The 19,716-nt window shown below is 31.8% G+C and overlaps 2 protein-coding genes and 1 pseudogene across 4 annotated transcripts; 2 read left to right on the forward strand and 1 right to left on the reverse strand.

Annotated features, from left to right (window-relative positions):
- Window positions 1–4,784: 4,784 nt before the first annotated feature.
- LOC129298842 (galactokinase-like) lies at window positions 4,785–10,285 on the forward strand. The gene is made up of 13 exons (XM_054937284.1): window positions 4,785–5,023; window positions 5,208–5,386; window positions 5,605–5,651; window positions 6,042–6,136; window positions 6,227–6,309; window positions 6,854–6,922; window positions 7,581–7,766; window positions 8,202–8,336; window positions 8,497–8,631; window positions 8,957–9,027; window positions 9,504–9,581; window positions 9,802–9,943; window positions 10,029–10,285. The coding sequence occupies exons 1-13, from the start codon at window positions 4,861–4,863 to the stop codon at window positions 10,137–10,139; spliced, it is 1,494 nt and encodes a 497-aa protein (XP_054793259.1). The 5' UTR covers window positions 4,785–4,860; the 3' UTR covers window positions 10,140–10,285.
- A 3,578-nt stretch (window positions 10,286–13,863) lies between these two features.
- LOC129298847 (uncharacterized) lies at window positions 13,864–17,202 on the forward strand. Of its 3 annotated transcripts, none has more exons than XM_054937289.1 (4): window positions 13,864–14,151; window positions 14,603–15,495; window positions 16,437–16,578; window positions 16,719–17,202. In XM_054937289.1, exons 2-4 carry the CDS (start codon window positions 14,967–14,969, stop codon window positions 16,777–16,779), a joined length of 732 nt encoding a protein of 243 aa, XP_054793264.1. In that variant the 5' UTR covers window positions 13,864–14,151; window positions 14,603–14,966; the 3' UTR covers window positions 16,780–17,202. The 3 variants fall into 3 exon arrangements, with proteins under 3 accessions (XP_054793264.1, XP_054793262.1, XP_054793263.1); XM_054937287.1 differs by having other exon boundaries at window positions 13,864–14,031; XM_054937288.1 differs by having other exon boundaries at window positions 13,870–14,015.
- A 1,428-nt stretch (window positions 17,203–18,630) lies between these two features.
- LOC129298845 (cell wall / vacuolar inhibitor of fructosidase 1-like) lies at window positions 18,631–19,555 on the reverse strand (annotated as a pseudogene).
- Between the last annotated feature and the right edge of the window lie 161 nt (window positions 19,556–19,716).

Genomic DNA, 19,716 nt, shown 5'->3' on the forward strand with positions numbered 1-19,716 from the left:
TCTGAAGGCTAAGAGGCACACTACAGAGTCCAAGGAAGTCTTCTAAGCTAGGAACTTTATCTCTTCTTTTATTCTTTAGAATCTGTTCATGTTTTATATTTGGGATTGTAGCTTTAACTTTAGAAGTTCTTACTAAACTCCTAGTCAAGAGAGGGAGTAACCTTAATCGGATGAGTTTTATTATTTAGTTGGTTTTAATTATTTTTCTTGTTAAATAATAATTTTTGTCTATGAAATTTATGTTTGCTTTTATATTTATCTCTCTGATTTTAATTACTTTTTATATATATGGTTAGCATATAAATTGTTTGTGGGTAGTTTGATGAATTAAAAGGTGAAAATTTTACCCCAAACATAGAGAGATAAACACAAATAATTAAATTATAAATATTTTAAAAGTTTGTGGTGACTTAAATTGTAGCTTCTTGGTTTAGTTAGATAATAGAATTTAGCAAAAGCTAGATTTAACTCTAATGAAAATTCAATCTAATATACTGAAAGATAATTACGACATCTTAGGAACGATTGATACCATAAAAGAAAGGAAGATAATTAACTAAATTAAGATAATCTATTATGATAGGTGAATCATGATCCTTAGTGCTTATCTGATTGGTCGGTTTCATCACTTTCATTGATTTTCTTATTTGTTTGCTTTATTTAATTTTTAAATATTTTCCAAAAAAATCCTTATTTGTTTTATTAAATAATAAAAGATTACTATCTTCCTTTGGGTTTAACTCAAAATACACCAAATTTATTATTACATCAATTTTGTGCACTTGCGAAGTTGATCACACCTGCACATAGTACCTTTAAATTTGCCACAACAATCTATAAAAGTATTAATAATAACCAAGGTTTGTGCAATAACGATTGTGTTTGCTATAGCTCTATCTTAAAATATTTTCTCATTACACCTTCTCCAAATAAACTAGCAAGCAATTAAGAAGTATGAACCCAAGGGAAGTTAGTGTCTAATACTATTAAAGAATAAGATGAAATATCATCTGAGTTGGGAAATAATTTAGCCTTTGTAATTTACCTACTACCGTTATATGTTATAATTACCTTTTACATGAACACAATTATCCCTTTTTAATTCTATCGTTCAATATCTTAAAAAACTTGAGGATATTATCACCACCCATTTAAACTAATATAAATCATCAATATGTGGGACTGTTATTACTAATGATGATCTTACGGGTATCTCGAAGATACATTTAATATATTTATTTAATGTGATTATATATCCTAAACCTTGAACTCGATACCACAGCTAAATCAATTCAACTACCTCAGCTAAGTGAATTAAACGCCTCTCAATGACAAAAAATTACCCTATGCTAGCACCGAAAGCATGCTTTTACTTCAAGTATATTTGATATTCTTCTTTATCTAACAATTTATATTTTCGAAGTTCTAACATCTTCGAATTGTTCACGAAAAGAAATTGCAGAAGTTACTTGTGAATGTGAAAGGCATGTTGCAACACAGTTTGGTAGGATGGATCAGTTTGTAAACAACTTTCATTTAAGTTATACTTTTTTCAATATATAGTTTCGTTGTCTTGGTGGCTTTTCATAACATATGGTCTTTTTCTTTAAGTAATTTCTCTAGCATTTGCTTTTTGGGTTTCATTGGTGTTTTCTCATGATTGTTAGTGGTTGACTAACTTTTAACTTTTAACTTCTAACAGAGATTTTAGTGAAGCGGCTGAGATGTTCATAGGATATGCTCTTTGTTCCATATTATTCATTATCAATTACTGTAAATGACATTCAAGTATCCAATATAGACTTTGCTTTTTCTATTTACGTCTTTCTATTATGTTCTTTTTAGGCCAAAAAGGCTATACGATATTAGATATTCAACTTGTGAAAATTGATACGTTGTTAGTAACAGATTGGAATCTAATTTAAATGGGAATTGGAATTGAGGGTTGGAGACTAACTATTGGTAAAATTCACGTGTTTGAGATCTCAATATTAAAGCAAGTCTGTTGCATCGTTTTGATTCCTATCAAATGTCATATTTGGTATTTTCATAATTGATTTATCACTTTAGGATTTCAACGTTAACTTCCATAATCAATTGGTTTTGTAGTTGTTTATTCTTCAGCAAAGTCTTGAAAGGTTGTCGCTGCTGCTACTAATTATAATAATAGTGTAGTAGAATGTCGTCTGTCTTTCGTAAGTACTCTTATCACACGATTTTTATTTGTTCTCAATTGTCATTACTTCGTACTGATTAGGACACGATTAGGACAGTTCCGTAAAGCAAACAAAATGTGAAAGAATAAAATGACTTAAACATGTTTATATAATTTGTTAAGTCCAAAATCAAAATAACATGAATACATGAATTCAATTATTTAGTTACAATAACTACAATTTGAAGTAAACAAATACAAATACATATTAAAATTAAGTACACAACAACTACAAATAACCTCCAAGCAACAAGCATAATAGTAACGTAATCATTGACTTATATACAACTTAAATAGATTAACCGAACACAATATTAAATCACTAGTTCTTTCTTTCTAGTTGAGATATTTGAAGCTATTACATATTATTAAAAAATATTTCTATATTATTAACAAATATATATATATATATATATATGTGCAAACATTAAATAAATAAACTATAGCACTAGCCTATACTCAACACAAACGTGATCCTCTTATTGAATTCTTTATAAAAAAAGTCAAATCAGTCCGTGTATCCTATGTTAATTGTCACTTTATCTAATATTGTGCTTTTGTGTCTTGTCTCATCTCGGATTCTTTTTTTTTTTGTTCCATCTTGTTTTCTTTCAGGCTGGGATAAATTTATTTTGACATGATTGGAATAGAGCCAAGCCAACCTTATCAAAACAAGCATGAACATCCCTAATTTCAAGTCAATATTTACTGCAAGTATATTGAAGCTATCTTCCTTGTTCAGTAGAAAGATGCCCAAAACTACTTGTTCATCAATTATATCAAGAAAATTAATAACACCATTTTGTAGAATTGAATCGTTATTTGGATCATGTTTTCAAGGAAGAAAATTAGCACACAAGTAGACTTGCATAGCAAGGGCCTCGCAATAATTGATTAGTGGCCAAGCCACATAGAAATGAGGAGGCATATGCTCCCTTCACTTGGAAAAAAATACATACTATATGATTGTGAAATTTTAGATTTTGTACTCCCTCCATTTTTATATTTCTTGAGAAGTCAGATGTTAAAAAATATAAAACATTTTTAATCTTTTGAGATGTAGTTATTATCTTTTTTTCAAAAGTGTCTCTATTGATAGTGACTTGATATTTATTGTAAAGTGTTTAATAGAGGTAACTGTAAAAAGATAAGGTTAGTTGAAAAGTGGGTAACTATTTTATTGAGGGGTGAGATTCGGTTAAAAATGCCTTACATTTTTTAACGAAGGAAGTACCCTTTTTTCATAATTTGCATCATATCTTTTTAACATTTTGAACATTAAATCTATTGATTTTTTTTTTCTAAATTCAGATTCAAATTCTTCAATATGTTTAACTCAAACCTAGTAAAACAATTGATTTTTTAAAATTATTAAAATAATTTTAAATTTATTTCTTTTTTTAAATTGCCCCCAACATAGGTCCGGGATCCTGATTTTGACGTTAATATTTCTAGTGACCTTTTTTTAAGAAGGCATGGATATTCTTCTGATGAATTGACCTAATTTTGCTTTCTTTTACAGGGTTTTGACTGCGACTCTCTTTTCTTCATTTATGAAAAAATTATTTTAATGGGTCATGATTTGATCCTGAAAGGAGAAATACCAGCCACAGTTGATCACCACTGCATAATTTCTAACATTGATCTGTTAGCAGCTAGGCATAGCATGTTAATACTATAAAAAATAAATACTTCATAAAAAAGAAACAAACTAGACTGTGAGTTAATTGAATTAACTTGGCACGAGTCCAGCGCGTGATCCTATATAAAATAAAGAATTTTCTCCTAAATTGAAATTTAACCTTAAATTTCGCAACATAGGCTGACTTTCCAAAATTTTAATTTAGAAAAGGAAAGTTGAAAAGTTGGAGCGGATCATCGATGTCAGTTCCACGTGGCAGTTCATCCAAAGTCACATCCCACTCATCCTCGCAATCATTTCCCCCCAAAACGGATTCTATCATAATTGTAATCTTTTACCATAATAATAATAATTATTATTAATTATAACTGTAATTCATGTTTTTCTTCGTATTTCCACCTTTATACAAGATATAAACAAACAGATAACACATTCTTTGCTTACTTTTTTAAATAAAAAATCATTTATTTTTTTTAAAAAAGCTTATTTTATAAAATTTTATGATATTTATTTAAAATTTTTAAAATAATCAAAATTTAAAGAAAATATATTTTTAATTATTTTCTAAAGAATTAATTTTAAAAAATAATATGACGCAATAGGTAAATGATAATTCTATAAAAATAATGAAAATATATGAAGGTATGATAAAATTTTAAAATAACTAAATAATAAATTATTTTTTATAATTAAAATTTTATAAATATATCATAAAATTTAAAAATATTTAAATAACAATATTTTTATTATTGTAATCAAACAAAATAAATATCCATTTTTATAAAATATTTATAAAATAAATATCATCTCATCTTATAAAATCTGCTCAAATTAAACTGTATTAAGCTATTAAACAATCAATCAAATATGAAACTGTTTTAATGTATTTTTTATTTAGAATGATGATACAATAATGCAGGCTTCGGTGCACTCGGCAAAAGTTTCTCGAGGGAGTCTATAGGAGCGGATAGAGAAATCTCGGGTGCGGAGTCCTCTTGCAACGATGGCGAAACACGAAGATCTTCCGGTTCCTATTTTTGCTTCACTGGACCCTGTCTATGGTGGAGGATCTCAGCTCGAAGAGGCCAAGCTTCGTTTTGACAATTTGAAGTCCAAGTTTCAAAAAGTTTTCGGTCATCCTCCTGAACTCTTCGCCCGTTCACCAGGTTCTTCCCCTCTCTTTCTCTATCTGTTATTTATCGTTTAACTATGAGAAAAATGAGAAAAATCGAACATTGGATCGCCTGAGAAAAAAAGAACGTATGATTGTTATAAACTTATAACTCGTTAGCTGTTGGTTTTTCTTGATTACTAGTATTATGAAAACTTATTGTGTTTTGTGGGTTGCAGGTAGAGTGAACTTAATCGGGGAGCATATTGACTACGAAGGATATTCAGTTTTGCCGATGGCAATTCGGCAAGATACGATCGTGGCAATTCGGAAAAATAATGCCGACAATATTCTTAGAATTGCTAACGTGAATGATGAAAAACATAGTATGTGTATTTATCCAGCTGATCCTGACCAGGTAGGTGGGTTTTTACGTCTATTTCCACTTTACTGCCTATTAATGTGGGACCCTGTTGGTTTTACCCTCAAAGTTAAAACACTGATAACATAAAGAGCCTTTAGGAATGCATCGTGCTTCATTATTTTACATTTTGGAAATAAGCTTGTTCTGATGGTTAAGATTTCCGGTCAAATTCATCTGCTAATTTATCTGCTGTTGCTTGGGTTTTTACATAGGCACTCGACTTGAAGAATCACAAATGGGGCCATTATTTCATATGTGGGTGAGTCAGAAAATTCTATATTTCTGTTGCAATTTAGATGAATTTTTATGATGTGCTGTTCGATCTAGTCTGACTGGGGACGGATCTAGAGTTATGTATGTCGGGGGCCTAATTTCAAATTCCAAAAGAAAAAAAGAAAAAAAAAAAAGAAAAATGCGAGCTAGAATTAATTTCCCCATTATTTACAAGAAAAATCAGTCCTAATTTTCCCCTGCCTGCCCCCCTCCAGATCCATTCTTTGACAAAAAATATATTTCGTTTTAGCCATTAGGTCTATAGTTATAAGTATCTGATGAGCCTAAATCCTGTCTTCAAAGAAAGTGCTCACTGCATACAATAACTGTTCATTACCGTTTAATTTATTCTACGCTGACATTATGGTTTTTGTAGGTACAAAGGTTATTACGAATATGCAAAATCAAAAGGAGTGGATGTTAGTAAAAAAGTTGGACTTGATGTTCTTGTTGATGGAATAGTTCCTCAGGGTTTGTTTTCATCATCTTCAATACTATGACAGAAAGTCTTTCGTTGTAGATGGAGTTAAATTCAACAAACAATATAAACTGTTTATACAGGTTCTGGGCTATCAAGCTCTGCAGCATTTGTCTGTTCTTCTACAATTGCCATCATGGCTGCCTTTGGAGTGAATTTTGCAAAGGTAAGTCATGGATTCTAGTTTGTACTTTGAGGGCTTTCACTTTCGTTCTACCACATCTATGTCACGTGAATGGGAACAATGTGGATGCTACATTAATGATCCTGATATCTCTTTATGTTTCAATTTGACAAGGAACAAGTGTTTTTAGTTGGATGTTTGGAATGTAGGTAAAAGTTGATATCGGTTTACTTGTGGTTTGATTGTATTATTGGAGTTTCACTTGCAGTTTGTTTCTATTTCCTAAATTTTGTGACAATTGAAACTGAATTCATATGAATCTTTATTTTTTTCATGGATTATAAATAACATACATAGTTAGTTAGTTAGTGTTTGTATTAGAATGAGATAAACTTTCATCGTTTTGGGGAATAATTTAGCCTTTGTAATTTACCTACTACCATCATACTTTATAATTACCTTTGACATGGACAAAATTACCCCATGCTTGCATTGGAAGCATGCTTTTCTGTAGAGTATATTTGATATTCTTCTTTGTCCGACAATTTATGTTTCATAAGTTCTAACATTCTCATATTGTTTGCAGAAAGAACTTGCACAAGTTACTTGTGAATGTGAAAGGCATGTTGGAACACAATCTGGTGGGATGGATCAGGTTGTAGACATCTTTCATTTAAGTTATGCTACTTTTTATATATAATTTGATTATGTCTCGGTGGCTTGTCCTATCATGGTCTTTTTCTTCAAGTAATTTCCCAAGTATTGCCTCTTTTGGTTTTGTAGGTGTTTTCTCATGAATTTTAATGGTTGATTAGTTTTAACTTTTAACTTCGATTCTAGTAAAGCAGCTGAGATGTTCATAGGATATACTCTTTGTTCTATATTATTCATAATAAATTAACGTAAAAGACATTCAAGTATCTAATATAGACTTCGTTTTTTCATTTACCCTTTTCTGTTACGTTCTTTTTAGGCCAAAAAGGCTATACAATATCAGATATTCAACTTTTGAAAGCTGAGTTGTTGTCGGTAACAAATTGGAATCCGATTTAAATGGGAAATGAAATTGAGGGTTTAGAGACTAATTATTGGTAAATTTATGTGTTTGAGGCCTCATTATTAAAGCAAGTCTGTTGCATTGTTTTGATTTCTATCAAGTGTTATCTTAGGTATTTTCATAATTGATTTATTGCTATTATAGTTTAGGATTTCAGCATGGGCTTCCCCAATATGGGTTTTGTAGAGCTCTTAAACCATTATAACATTGTGCTAAAACCAATGATTTTTTTTTTTTTTTGGGTTTTATTTGACAGGCAATCTCTGTTATGGCCAAGACTGGGTTTGCTGAGCTTATTGATTTCAACCCCATTCGTGCTACGGATGTGCAACTTCCTGCTGGTGGGACTTTCGTAATTGCCCATTCTTTAGCAGAGTCTCAAAAGGCTGTGACTGCTGCTACCAATTATAATAATAGGGTTGTTGAATGTCGTCTGGCTTCTGTAAGTACTCTATGATAAGATTGTTTGTATTTGCTCTCAACTGTCATTACTTGAAACATTGTGGACTATGATAAAGCTGGTGAGAAGGGGTGGGATGGAGTCAAGAGTCAACCTTCTTGTTCTGTTCTCCTTTGTCTGTGTTACCTTATCATTTCCCTCAGTCCTTAAGCTTTGAATTAGCTTTTTTTTTTTTGGGTCCCATTTTACTTATAGAAAGCCAGTTGTCTAGTTAGATCTGTATCTTTTAGCTCCTTATTGCCAATGCCATATCATTCCCCCTCTCTCTAGCTCTAAGCTTTGAATTAGCTTTTCTTTTGGGTCTCATTGTGTCCATACTAATAGAAAGCTAGTTGTCTAGGTAGATCTGTAACTTTTGACTCCTTATTGCCAATTATATTTTCAAGCTCACATTTGTGCTATCGAATGCTGCTCCAGATTGTGCTCGGCATAAAACTGGGAATGAAGCCACAGGAGGCAATATCAAAAGTGAAAACATTGTCTGACGTAGAAGGGTTATGTGTAACGTTTGCTGGTAAACATAATTCATCTGATCCTGTCCTTGCTGTCAAGGTAATTTAACGTGGCATTATGAAATCCTTCGCTGTCGGTTGAATTTTCTAATTCTTAAAATCCTTCTGATCTGAGCATAAAATAACATGCTGTTTTGATCAATACGGATTTATTTAGTTTACGTTTTTGTTTAAATTATGATAAAATCTCTTGGATACAGGAATTTTTGAAGGAAGAGCCATATGCAGTTGAAGAGATTGAGAAAATTACTGGGGAAAAGCTTACCTCATTTTTGGGCAATAATGCAGCTTATTTGGATGTTCTAAAAGTTGCTAAGCACTACAAGTTACATCAGGTATTTCTTATGAGTCCCTTTAGGGAAGTTACCCTCAATGTGGAGATCTTTATATAAGTGCTTTTCCTTTTTACTTTTAACCGTTTTGTCCAATGGCTTGATGCTTAGTCCTCCATGTTAATTCTGGATTTTTATTTATAACTGCTGCTAGGCTATTTGTTGGTATCTGGAAGGAATTCATGTATTACTTGCTCTAATTGTTTAACATCTATGATTTTCTTGTGGCTTTTGTTTTGCATGGTGCCAATTATAATTTATTTCTTTACGATTTACTATCTTGTTGCTACAATTTGTGTGATATAATTCTGATACGTTTTGCGTCTAGAGAGCTGCCCATGTGTACTCAGAAGCCAGGAGGGTACATGCTTTCAAGGACATTGTATCGTCAAATTTAAGGTAAGTCTTCTGGAAGTGGTCACAGCCTTATCTTTCCATAAATGCTCTTTGATTTTTGCATGACTTAAGCAATAGATATTTCTGGGCTGAAAAATTGATTAAATATTTGGCAGTCCTTAACGTAAAATGATTAAGTTCGAATATTGAAGCTTGTATTGATGTGCTAAAAAACTCTTGGATTGATGACATATCCTGCCATTTTTATTGCCTTGACTTGGAGACGTTGAAATGTTTTTGTTGCAATTTTTTGCAAAATGCTGCCCAGCTTTAATCATTTACATTTAGATGAGGGCCTTCTCCTATGATGAAATCTGTATGATTACACTGTTGTTTGACATTTTATTTCTTTATCTTCATTAAAACCTTTTGATGATTCATCTCTGGTTTGAATTGCATTTCTTTCTTTCTGTCTCTGTTTTTTTTTTTTTTTAAGGATGTCAAATTTTTTAACATCTCATTGATGCATTATCTTTCAGTGAGGCTGAAACACTCAAAAAGCTTGGTGACTTGATGAATGAGAGCCATTATAGCTGCAGTGTTTTATATGAATGCAGGTATGTGTTGTTTGCTTGTTTTTTAAGATGATAAGTTTGCTTCTTCCTTTATTAACTTATTGCAATCATGAAAGTTTGTTTTGTATGCTTGCTGTTTTAGAGGTATTATCTATCGTATAAAACTTTCAAACCAAATCATCTCATAAAACTGAACAATGTGGTCTTTCTTTACATGATCTACTTTTAATGTTGTTTTTTCTCTGCTTGTTTTGGCAATCAGCTGTCCAGAATTGGAAGAACTTGTAAACATATGCCGCAAAAATGGCGCTCTGGGGGCGAGGCTTACCGGGGCCGGATGGGGTGGTTGTACTGTCTCTTTGGTGAAAGAGAGCCTGGTCCCACAATATATCCTAAATTTGAAGGTCTCTTGATAATTCTTAGACATTGTTTTTAATCATTGGAATTAACATGTGGTTAATAATGCTGGATTCTGGACATCTATTGCAGGAACAATTTTTCCAGTCTAGGATTGACAAGGGGGTAATCAACAAGAATGAGCTTGGACTTTATGTATTTGCCTCCAAGCCATCAAGTGGTGCTGCTATTTTCAAGTTTTAAGTACCGTTTCTACTTTTGAAACTTTTTCAACCTTCGTAGCTAAAACCATGTTAGAGATTTCCTTTTTAATTCTCATACGTTTGTTAATAATCAATCTGTAACTTAAATCAATAAATCAATGATAAATAATTTTGCCGGCAGCGCAACATGGTCGTGTCTTGTAGTCTGATAAATAATTTTTATACCACCACAAGTGATGAATTTCTTTCGTGTCATATTTTGCCCAATACTTCATCAAGTTTCATTTATAAGCCACATTTTACAAAATTTATTTAATCTTATTTATAAATTGTAGTGCAACTTTTTAATTAATAGTTAAAAATTATTTTTAAAATTATTATTTATAAAAGAAAAAAATTAATATGATATTATTTTTGAATTTATTTTATAAAGGTATATTAAGAATTTTATATACTTTTATTTCTTTATTTTTAATATTTACATTGATAGGATTAGTAAAAATGATTTATAAAAAAAACTGAATAAATAAATAAAAGTCTTCTTAAGTTAAAATTTTAAATAAATAAAATTGTGTCCTTGATCTGGGATCTTGTACTATAAATGTGCACATACAATTGTAACTTATTTATTGGATTATTAGATACTATTAAATTATTAGGTGGGAGTACACCCCACGTGATCATCATGCAAATGAGCCTCCTCAATAATTGGATCTTCAGCTTTAAAGGATTATTCCACGTCACAAACGCATTTTCTACCTCAATAAAGGTGTTTATGTGTTTGATTTGGTTTTGAAGAAAAATCAAATTAAATCTAACCAATAGATTCACCAAAGATTGAAATCTTTTCAGTTTCTTTTTCCAGATCAATTTCGTTTGATTTTTGAATGGTTTGATTTAAATTTAAATTAAATTTATTTTTTAGATTTTTTTATAATCAATGTGTACGGGCATTTTAACTAATAATTTTAATTATTAATTAGTATTTTTAATGAAAAAATATCTTGAAAACAAAAATAATATTTTTTAACGATTATTTAGTATATTTAACTATTTGAAAACTAATATTTTACTTTTAAAACAAGTGATTATAAAATTAAAAAATAATCATAAATAATTATGGACAATATTTAATTAATTGGAACATATTTTAACCAATAACTTACAGATAACTAAATTTGGGAAAAATTTTGTGGAAAAAAATTTGGGAAAAAAGAAAAAACTTTAGGCATTTATAAAATTATATAAAATAGATATAATAAGATTTGGTTTTGTTTGGTTCAAATTTCAAGAGACAAAAATTTAAACCAAATCAAGTTAATTATTTTGTCAAAATAAAAATTAAATTAAACATTATTCATAGTCAATTTAATTTGATTTGATTTGATATAATCAGTTTAAACTAGTTTTGAATACTTTTATTAGAGAGCCATTTTGTATTTTTATTTTCATAGAAACTAACTAGCAGCAGTAGTTTGACGACAAGGAGAAGTTAAGCTTTTTTTTTGGGGGGGGGGGGGGGAGATTTCAAAGATTTCAAAAAATTGATCATATTTTTGTAACATTTATTTGAAAAATTATGTTAATTGAGTACAATTTAAGTGTTAGTTTTTTGTCCATTTAGGGGGGCAAATTTTTAGGCCAGGAAGAGAATTTTTTTTATTCTTTTTATAAGTAGCATTATTAAATTTTTATCAAAAATTTCTCCTTTCGCCTTACTTTCATTGAATATTAAAAAGAAATAATATATTATTAATATAAATATATATATATATATATTTAATGAAGGCAAGGTGGAAAACTTATTAAAATTTTAGGTAAAGTAAATGTGTTTTAAGATTTTTCTTAATTTTAATAAAATATATTAAAAGTAATTTATAAATAAGATTTTTCCTCAAGTAACATTTTTTTTATTGAGACCATGGAGTTAATATTTACTTGTGTGTGTGTGTATAATGATACTTGTATCAAATGCTTCCCATGTAACATGCGGTGGAATTAGTATTAGTTTATAAAAATATAACTAAATTTTTTGGTACCTAAGTGTAGTTGAAAGTTTAAGTAAAAAGATCTTTATGCTCATACTTACTAAAAATGATATATTGAAGTCATATTTACTTTTTATTTATAATTGTAATTTCATAATTTATAAGAAGGAATTATTAATTTACAAGTTATATTTTAATTTTTATAAATAATAAATTGAAGTCATATTTATTTTTCACCTACAATTGTAACCTCACAATTTATAAATAAAAATTTTTAATTCACTAATCATATTTTTTGCTTTATAAATAATAGACTAACATTATGTTTACTCTTCATAACAGCTACAACTTCAAAATTTATAAATAAAAAATTTTAATGTACAAGTCATATTATACATTTTATAAATACAAATGCAACTTTTTTTTAGATATAATTTAATATATTTTAATAAAAGTAATTTTGTCTTTGCATCACAACTACAAATTACATGCAAGTCTTGAGAGATTTGGTTGCAATTTCTTTATTTTGCATGTCTTAATTGTAAATATGTTTGTTATTTGTGGCTTGTACATAAGTCCCTTTTTTATAGGAAGAAACACAAATAATAAAATATAATTTGTATATTTGATGGTATACAACTAATGAAAAAATATAAATAAAAATAATTTATATGACAAAAAATGCAATTAGATAAAAAATTGTTTAAATTCTATGGAATTTTTATACACATTGACAAATTCTTTTCATCAGTTGAATGAATGAAGGAATCGCTATTCCTTTAATTTGAGTGGATAGAAAACTCTATATTCAATTTTTTTTGACCAAATTAGGCTATTGCTTACTGCTTAATAATATAACTATTTGGTGTATTTATTAACAAAGTAAACTAAAATAACTTAGAAATCGACACGATTTGTTTACACTCATCATTGTAATTATTATGCGGTATTAAAAGATTAAAATGATTGCCAGTTATTGAATCACATGATTCAAATATATTGCAAATATTCGTAGATTTCTTCATTAATTACACTTATTTCCCATGTGAACGAGATCGATACTTGGTGCTCTATCAAGGATAAGTATCATTCATAGATAAAAGAAAACGCATTCATGAATTTTTAAGAGTGTAAAAATAAATTTAAATAACTTAGTTGCAATGAAAAATAAGATAAAATATTTTTATATTTGACAGATAAATTTAAGCTATTCAAGTTTATTTGTTTCTGTTGCACCCCACATCGGCTTCCCATTCTTTCCCAGCTAGTTGTTTAGTCTCAATATCTTCATAAGCTTGTAATAAAACATATTTTATAAATATATAGTACTAATTTTTTGCTATTTAAAAAACATAAAATAATTCGAATTACATATCTATTGTCTCATCTTTATCATCTACTATTAATAAATACGAATGGTGAAATTAAAAATAAAAATTATTTTTAAATAATAATAACAATAATATTTTTGTGACAAATAGGAGTATAATATATAGTAAAAAATATTTTTTTACCTAACCCAGTAACCTCCCTAAAACCTTTCGTTTTTGGCCACATAACCTCCCTAAAAGTTGAGAGTCAAAATAGATTGATTAAAAATGTAAAACTCTATTACCAAAAAAAAAAGAGTGAAATTCTAAAAAGAAAAGGTAGATGGAAAATTTAAGGAAAAAGAACTAATTTTGAAGGAAAAGAAAAAATGAAGATGACTAAATAAGGGGAATTTATAAAAGGAAAAAGGATTAAATTGAGGGCCACGGAAGACAATGCCAAGCTGGCAACTGTCGGCGAGGCATTTCTTCAATCCTTGGTGGCTTCCTAGCAATTCCATAGTACACAACAAGGCACACCATGTTCTTGTTTTGATTTTGGTTTATAAATATGGCGTTTTGAATGAATCAAACTGATCTCCCTGGGAAACAAAGCAAGTTCAGTGCTTTCCCGGTTATTTCCTTTACCCGTCTTGTTCGTTTATTATCTCTGGTTTTCTTTACCTCTGGGATTTTAACTCTCCCATTCTTGGCCTATCATCGGATCTGGGGCTCTTCCTTTTTTCTCTTAGAGGTTTTTCTCAACTTTTCTTCTTGTTCGTGTTTGTTTGTTGTTTGATGTTATTATGATGGCGGACCCTAGTTTCATGCTGTTGGGTTTTGGATTTTTGTGGGTTTTCAATCTTTTGATTTATGTGGGACTTTTTGGCATCTTTAGGCGAAATGTATCTTCATATGATGTGGGCAGTGAGAGATTTGTTTTTGCTACATTTTGTGGGGTTGATTGATTGAGTATTGTTCTTGTCTTCCCCCCCTTCCGTGGTTAGGTCTGAGATGAACTTTGGTGCTTTTGTTGGGACCGTGCACGTTTTTCTGGTTGTGCTATCCCTTGCTTTTTTGTCGGGGTTTTGCTGATTTTCTTTTTTTCTTGTAATCTTTTTCTGTAATTTAATTTGTGAATGGTGCTTTTAGCTTGCTGTTTCTGGATTTCCAATAACCGGTTTAATCTTGACCTTATAATGCAGGGTTAGTTCAGTATCGGAATTGCATTGGAGTGGTTGGAAATTATATTCAATTCACATGAGATTTTGACAGAAGGGCTTCAAAAGAAATAATTGTGCAGCTAGCAGTTGACACTGAGAATTTGCCATCTATATATATATATATTGAAACGTGGCCAGTTTGAGGTTTCTTAGATTCTCAGTTGTGGTCGTGAGTAGAACAGAAGTTATTTCTTGATAGTTTTGGTCATTGTTGGTCCTTACCGTATAATTTTATGTCAGAGAAGCTGTTAGGAGCTGCGTTTGGCAGAAATTTTTTGGCTCTTGTAACTTTGTTGTGTGACAATAGGAGATAGATTATAGATTGCATTAGGTTTGTGACATTAGGATGGGTCTATTAAATGCAGAAGATAAGGGTGCTGAACTTGATCTTGAAATAGGGTTGTCTGAAACAGAAGACAACTCAAAGAAAGAATCTAATCCAGTTGCTGCAAAACAAGAGAAGTCATTATTTGCTAAGGTTTCTGGAGGGGATGTTGGTACAAAGGAAGAAAAGCCAAATTTATACTGTAATGAGTCGAATTTAAGCAGCATTTCCAAGCATGTGTCAAACAAGTTATTCTCTGGACAAGAGTCAGTTGACATGGAGAAAACCCCAGTAAAGGAGAAACGTAAGAAGGGCAGTAATAAAAAGGCACCCAAACCTCCAAGACCTCCCCGAGCCCCATCACTGGATGCTTTTGACCATAAGCTAATCAGGGAGCTAACTGAACTTGCCATGTTGAAGCGTGCTAGACTAGAGCGCTTGAATGCCTTGAAGAAGATGAGAACATCTAAATCATCATCTTCCAGTGGCAGTAGCAGCATACTTGCCACGATTTTCACTATTGTCTTTTGCATCGTGATAATATTCCAAGGTAATGTTTTGTCATTGAAGTAAATAATTATCTTGCATACATAGTTGTATTGCTAATACTGTGCAGTGAAATCTAAATTGGGATTAGAAATAGGCTTACGCATGATTGATGAGATAACCGTGGGAACGTTGCCAATTATTGGGATGAGTTTTAGACTAATTTATTACCTTGTCAATTTAGTTAACTTTGGAATCTGCATTTTATTGCTAGCTATGACCATTAGTATTAGTATTACTCTATTATCTGGAGAGCTAGACCTTTCCATTTTCCTGATTAAGAGGTTCGTAATTTGTCTGCAATGTTGAATGGAGACCACTGTAGCGTATGTGTGATGAGTAATCTCTAATCAAAGGCAATGTTTTCAAATTTTAACTGTAGTTATCATTTTCTAATTCTACTTCTAATGGTTGCTTATTTAATCCTGATTTTTTTTTTGGCCATCTTATTTGATCCTGATTTAGGATTGCTAAGCTATGGTAAAATTATAGAGGATTCAAAGGATCAATGAGGCAAAAGGCCTTCCATTAGAAGCCAGTCCTTTTAGATGTTGAGCTCATTATCCTGTCTACAAGTTAGGCATACTTTAATATTCATCGGATTTTGAAACATGTTTGAAGGGAATTTTGTTGACAAAGAGTATCCATGTTTATGCTGTTATCCATGCTTTCTGTTTATTTGCCGGCAACAGAATTTGCATTTTCCTCAATTAATAACTGGATCTAGTCTTTTCTTTTCCTTATAAATAGGATGCTGGGAGTGCGGTGAAGATCATTGAACTTCTAGCATTATAGACAAAAATTTCAGCATAAACCAACTTAGAATGCAAGATGGGAAATTAAGTTTTGAGAACAATGTTTTCTCAGTGACATGGGAGCCTTCATGCCATTTTGTGGAAGCTGTAGCTTTCTTGCCTCTTACGGTCCTATACGTTTTCTTTGTAGGCATGCCATCTGGAAGAAGTTCAGTGTCAAACTTCCAGGGATCTCCTCTATCGACAAGCGTAGATGATGGCGTGATCTCAGTTCAATACCCCCTCAATCCATCAGCAAATAGCCCGAATGCTCCCGGTATAGAGTCTCACAAGTAAGTTAAAATGTAAAATACACACACGTGCTTCTTATACTCTTCTCTGGCTGTAGATCTTTCAACTATATTCATATAACAGCACAACACCATGTTGCAGCCTTTTAACATCAATTTTGCTATTCCATGGTGTCTTGCAGTTTTGTAAAGCAGGTCACAAGTTCAGATTGGTCAGAACGAACGAGAAGACGCTCGGGTTAATGCGTTTTTTACCAAGAATAAAAATGGTGCAGTATTTGGCCAATAAAAGAGGGTTTAGTGTTCTTATTCCTCTGACACGATCCCTTTTATCTGTTTTGTCTGTTTACGTATTACTTCTCCTTTTATCATGAAACTGGGTATCAGAACTGGGTGGGTAACTTACCACTTTTTGTATATTAATCAGTGGTTTTGTTGGGGGGGCCTAATTGCCATAGCTGTACTGCTGGTAGTGTACATTGGCTTGCCCAATTCTTTTTTTATTATTTTTTTTGGGGCCTCTTTGGCTGATAGCAACTTCCTGTTGCTTAATTGTTTCAATGGTTGTAAGTTGCATAGTATTTCCGAATGTTGGAACAAAATTTTCCTTTCCGAGGTTCAGGAGCAGTTTGTCTTCATTTATGAAGAATCAGCGAGTGGACTCGGCCTGCAAAAATTGGACGATCAAATCCATTACTTCAGTATGATTTTACATGTCTGCTTGTGGTTGTTTTGATTTACTATTAATTTTCAAAAACTGGGTCTACGCAAGTTATCATCATTACACATCTTTTGTGGGTTCACCTTGATTGCAATAGCACCGAGTGATATTGAAGTGAGAAAAATAAAAGAAACCACATAAAGCATAAGGCAACAATGACTCTGTGCCAGCCACACAACGATCCCCACAATTTTAAAGCTCAGATTGATTCCCATTATATCATTCCCTCCATTAAGGACATAAAAACTTAGAAAAGAGAGAGAGAAAGAAGAGGGTGGGAATTGGTGAGGATTTCATTATGATGTCTTATTGGTGCATCTATTCCATACCCTCCCCAAGTCTAATGGTCATTATGATTCTGTTTCTTTGCCTTTATAAGACAGACCCATCCTGATTGAGAGCAAAACAGGTAAAAAAAGGAATTCAGATTTAGTCATTTTTTGTGTTATTTTTTAATATATAAATACGTGAACTTAAATCTAATTAGTAAAGATGCCACCGTCCATTCCTAATCAATTCATCATCGCAAAAAATTTACAGATGCTAAAAACCGCACTGTTATTAAAGTCTAGTAGTAAACTAAAATGCAGGTCATTATTTCTTTCTAGTGACAGAGCCTGTACAGTTTGTCCTACTTTGATTTGTTCCTTCTATCTGGTAATTGTTTGATCTCTTGAAAGGAACACATTTTTAAGGAAACTTAACCTGGCTTGAAAGAAACCACAAGAGTTTTCTTTTAAGGGCCGAAAGGTATGCCTATTATCATTATTGCTCTCAGTTTCCATTTGAGATGGTTGAGTCCTGTTAGTGTCAAATGGGGTGCCAGTTTGGGTCCTTTTTAATCAGAACATGTTGAGGAATAGTTAAGACATGTGATCTCACATGTGACACCTCCGTCTGTCAACCAGAAAAGAAATATTAAGGAAAAGTTGACCTACGAGGCGTCATCATCTTCATCTGATAAGAATTCGACACCTGTAATATATGCTCACGTTCACTGAGATGAGAAAATTCTAGATACTTTGCTTTGGACTGAATTTTTTGTTGTTTTGCATACAGTAATTTAATTCTACTCATCATCTTCCTCAAACCCCACTCACATATATTGAATGAACTATGACCACTATCTTATCTTTTAATAACCACCAGAGATTGAGAATGGCAGAGAATAGAACATTTCGGATAGCTGCTTGAGACAAACTTGCCGTGTCCTAAGTTTCTTTCTCAAGATTAGCTATTTCTTGAAGATTTATTATATTTTACCTCTTAAAATATGTTTCAGTCTAAAATATAATTAAGAAACTAAGCAAGTGGTTGTGGCAAACAAATAAAAGATAACATTTTGAAACGTTTCTGAGAACTGTACTTCAAAATTAAGGGGGAACACTCCATTCAAAATGCTAATAATCTTTTATGACTAAAATGCTGAAGCAGGGACATGGTACACTGATCAGAAAACTCAGAGTGACTGAACAATAGTACAATAGCTGCTTTCAAAGTACATATATATATAATTTTTGTACAAACCCAATAACCATCCAAATTGGAGTAAGGCTCTTTAGATCGGGGCAGAAAGAGGAAGAGAAAAAGAGGAAAAACCCAAAATGGGGTAAAAGAAAAATTAACCCTTGAGTAATAGTTTCATTATAGCAGAAGCCACACACCCACTAGCTTCTGCAGAGTCCCATTTCTATCCCCCAAAAGAGACTGATTCTGAGCAGAGCCTGAGAATTTCTTATCACAATTACTGATTTCCTTGGCAGCATCAGACACACAGTAACTGGCAAACCAAATCTGCCTTGGCTCACAGCATCAGCTGCTTGTGGGAGAGTATACTTGACGATGGGTATATAAGACTCTGCACAGAAGCCAAGGCTTGCTCTAATTGTTGATCTGAGGTCTGCTTGATGAGACTTTCAATGTAATTCAGAGTGTCACTTGCATTTGCCAGAAGGTTATTCACCATCACAAGAGCGACCCCTTGGAGATCAGGTTTAGGGGCGAGAGGATTTGAACGGAGGGTGGCGACACAGAGGTCATAAAAAGGAGTCTTTTTTGCATATCTGGTCTATGAAATCGCCATTACTGCTTGTATAAGGTCAGATTGGTGGGTTGTTGTGAAGAGAAGAGAAGCAAGAAGAGAAGATGAAGAAGTGGAAAGGAAGAAGACGAAGAAGAGAGTAGAGAGGCCGAGCTGAAGCTCCTCATTGTTCTTTCTTGCGAGAGGAAATGGCGGATGAAGATTATGGATGGAGGAGGAATGCGAGAATGTCACTGAGGTTCGTGCCCTCAGCCTGACTGATATTTATGGTTAGCTTGGTCGTTTGGCGTGTTAAAAATTGGAAATTCGTTTGTCGCCATTTGGAGAAAAGAGAGAGGGTGAAAATATTTGAAATCTGTTGTTGGTGTTTATGCTCAGATTTAAAAATATTCATAGATATAAAATACGATAATCATAG

The sequence above is a fragment of the Prosopis cineraria genome, unplaced genomic scaffold, assembly GCF_029017545.1.
Source record: "Prosopis cineraria cultivar Desert tree isolate PC_DT_omini unplaced genomic scaffold, ASM2901754v1 PC937, whole genome shotgun sequence".
NCBI classification, from domain to species: domain Eukaryota; kingdom Viridiplantae; phylum Streptophyta; class Magnoliopsida; order Fabales; family Fabaceae; genus Prosopis; species Prosopis cineraria.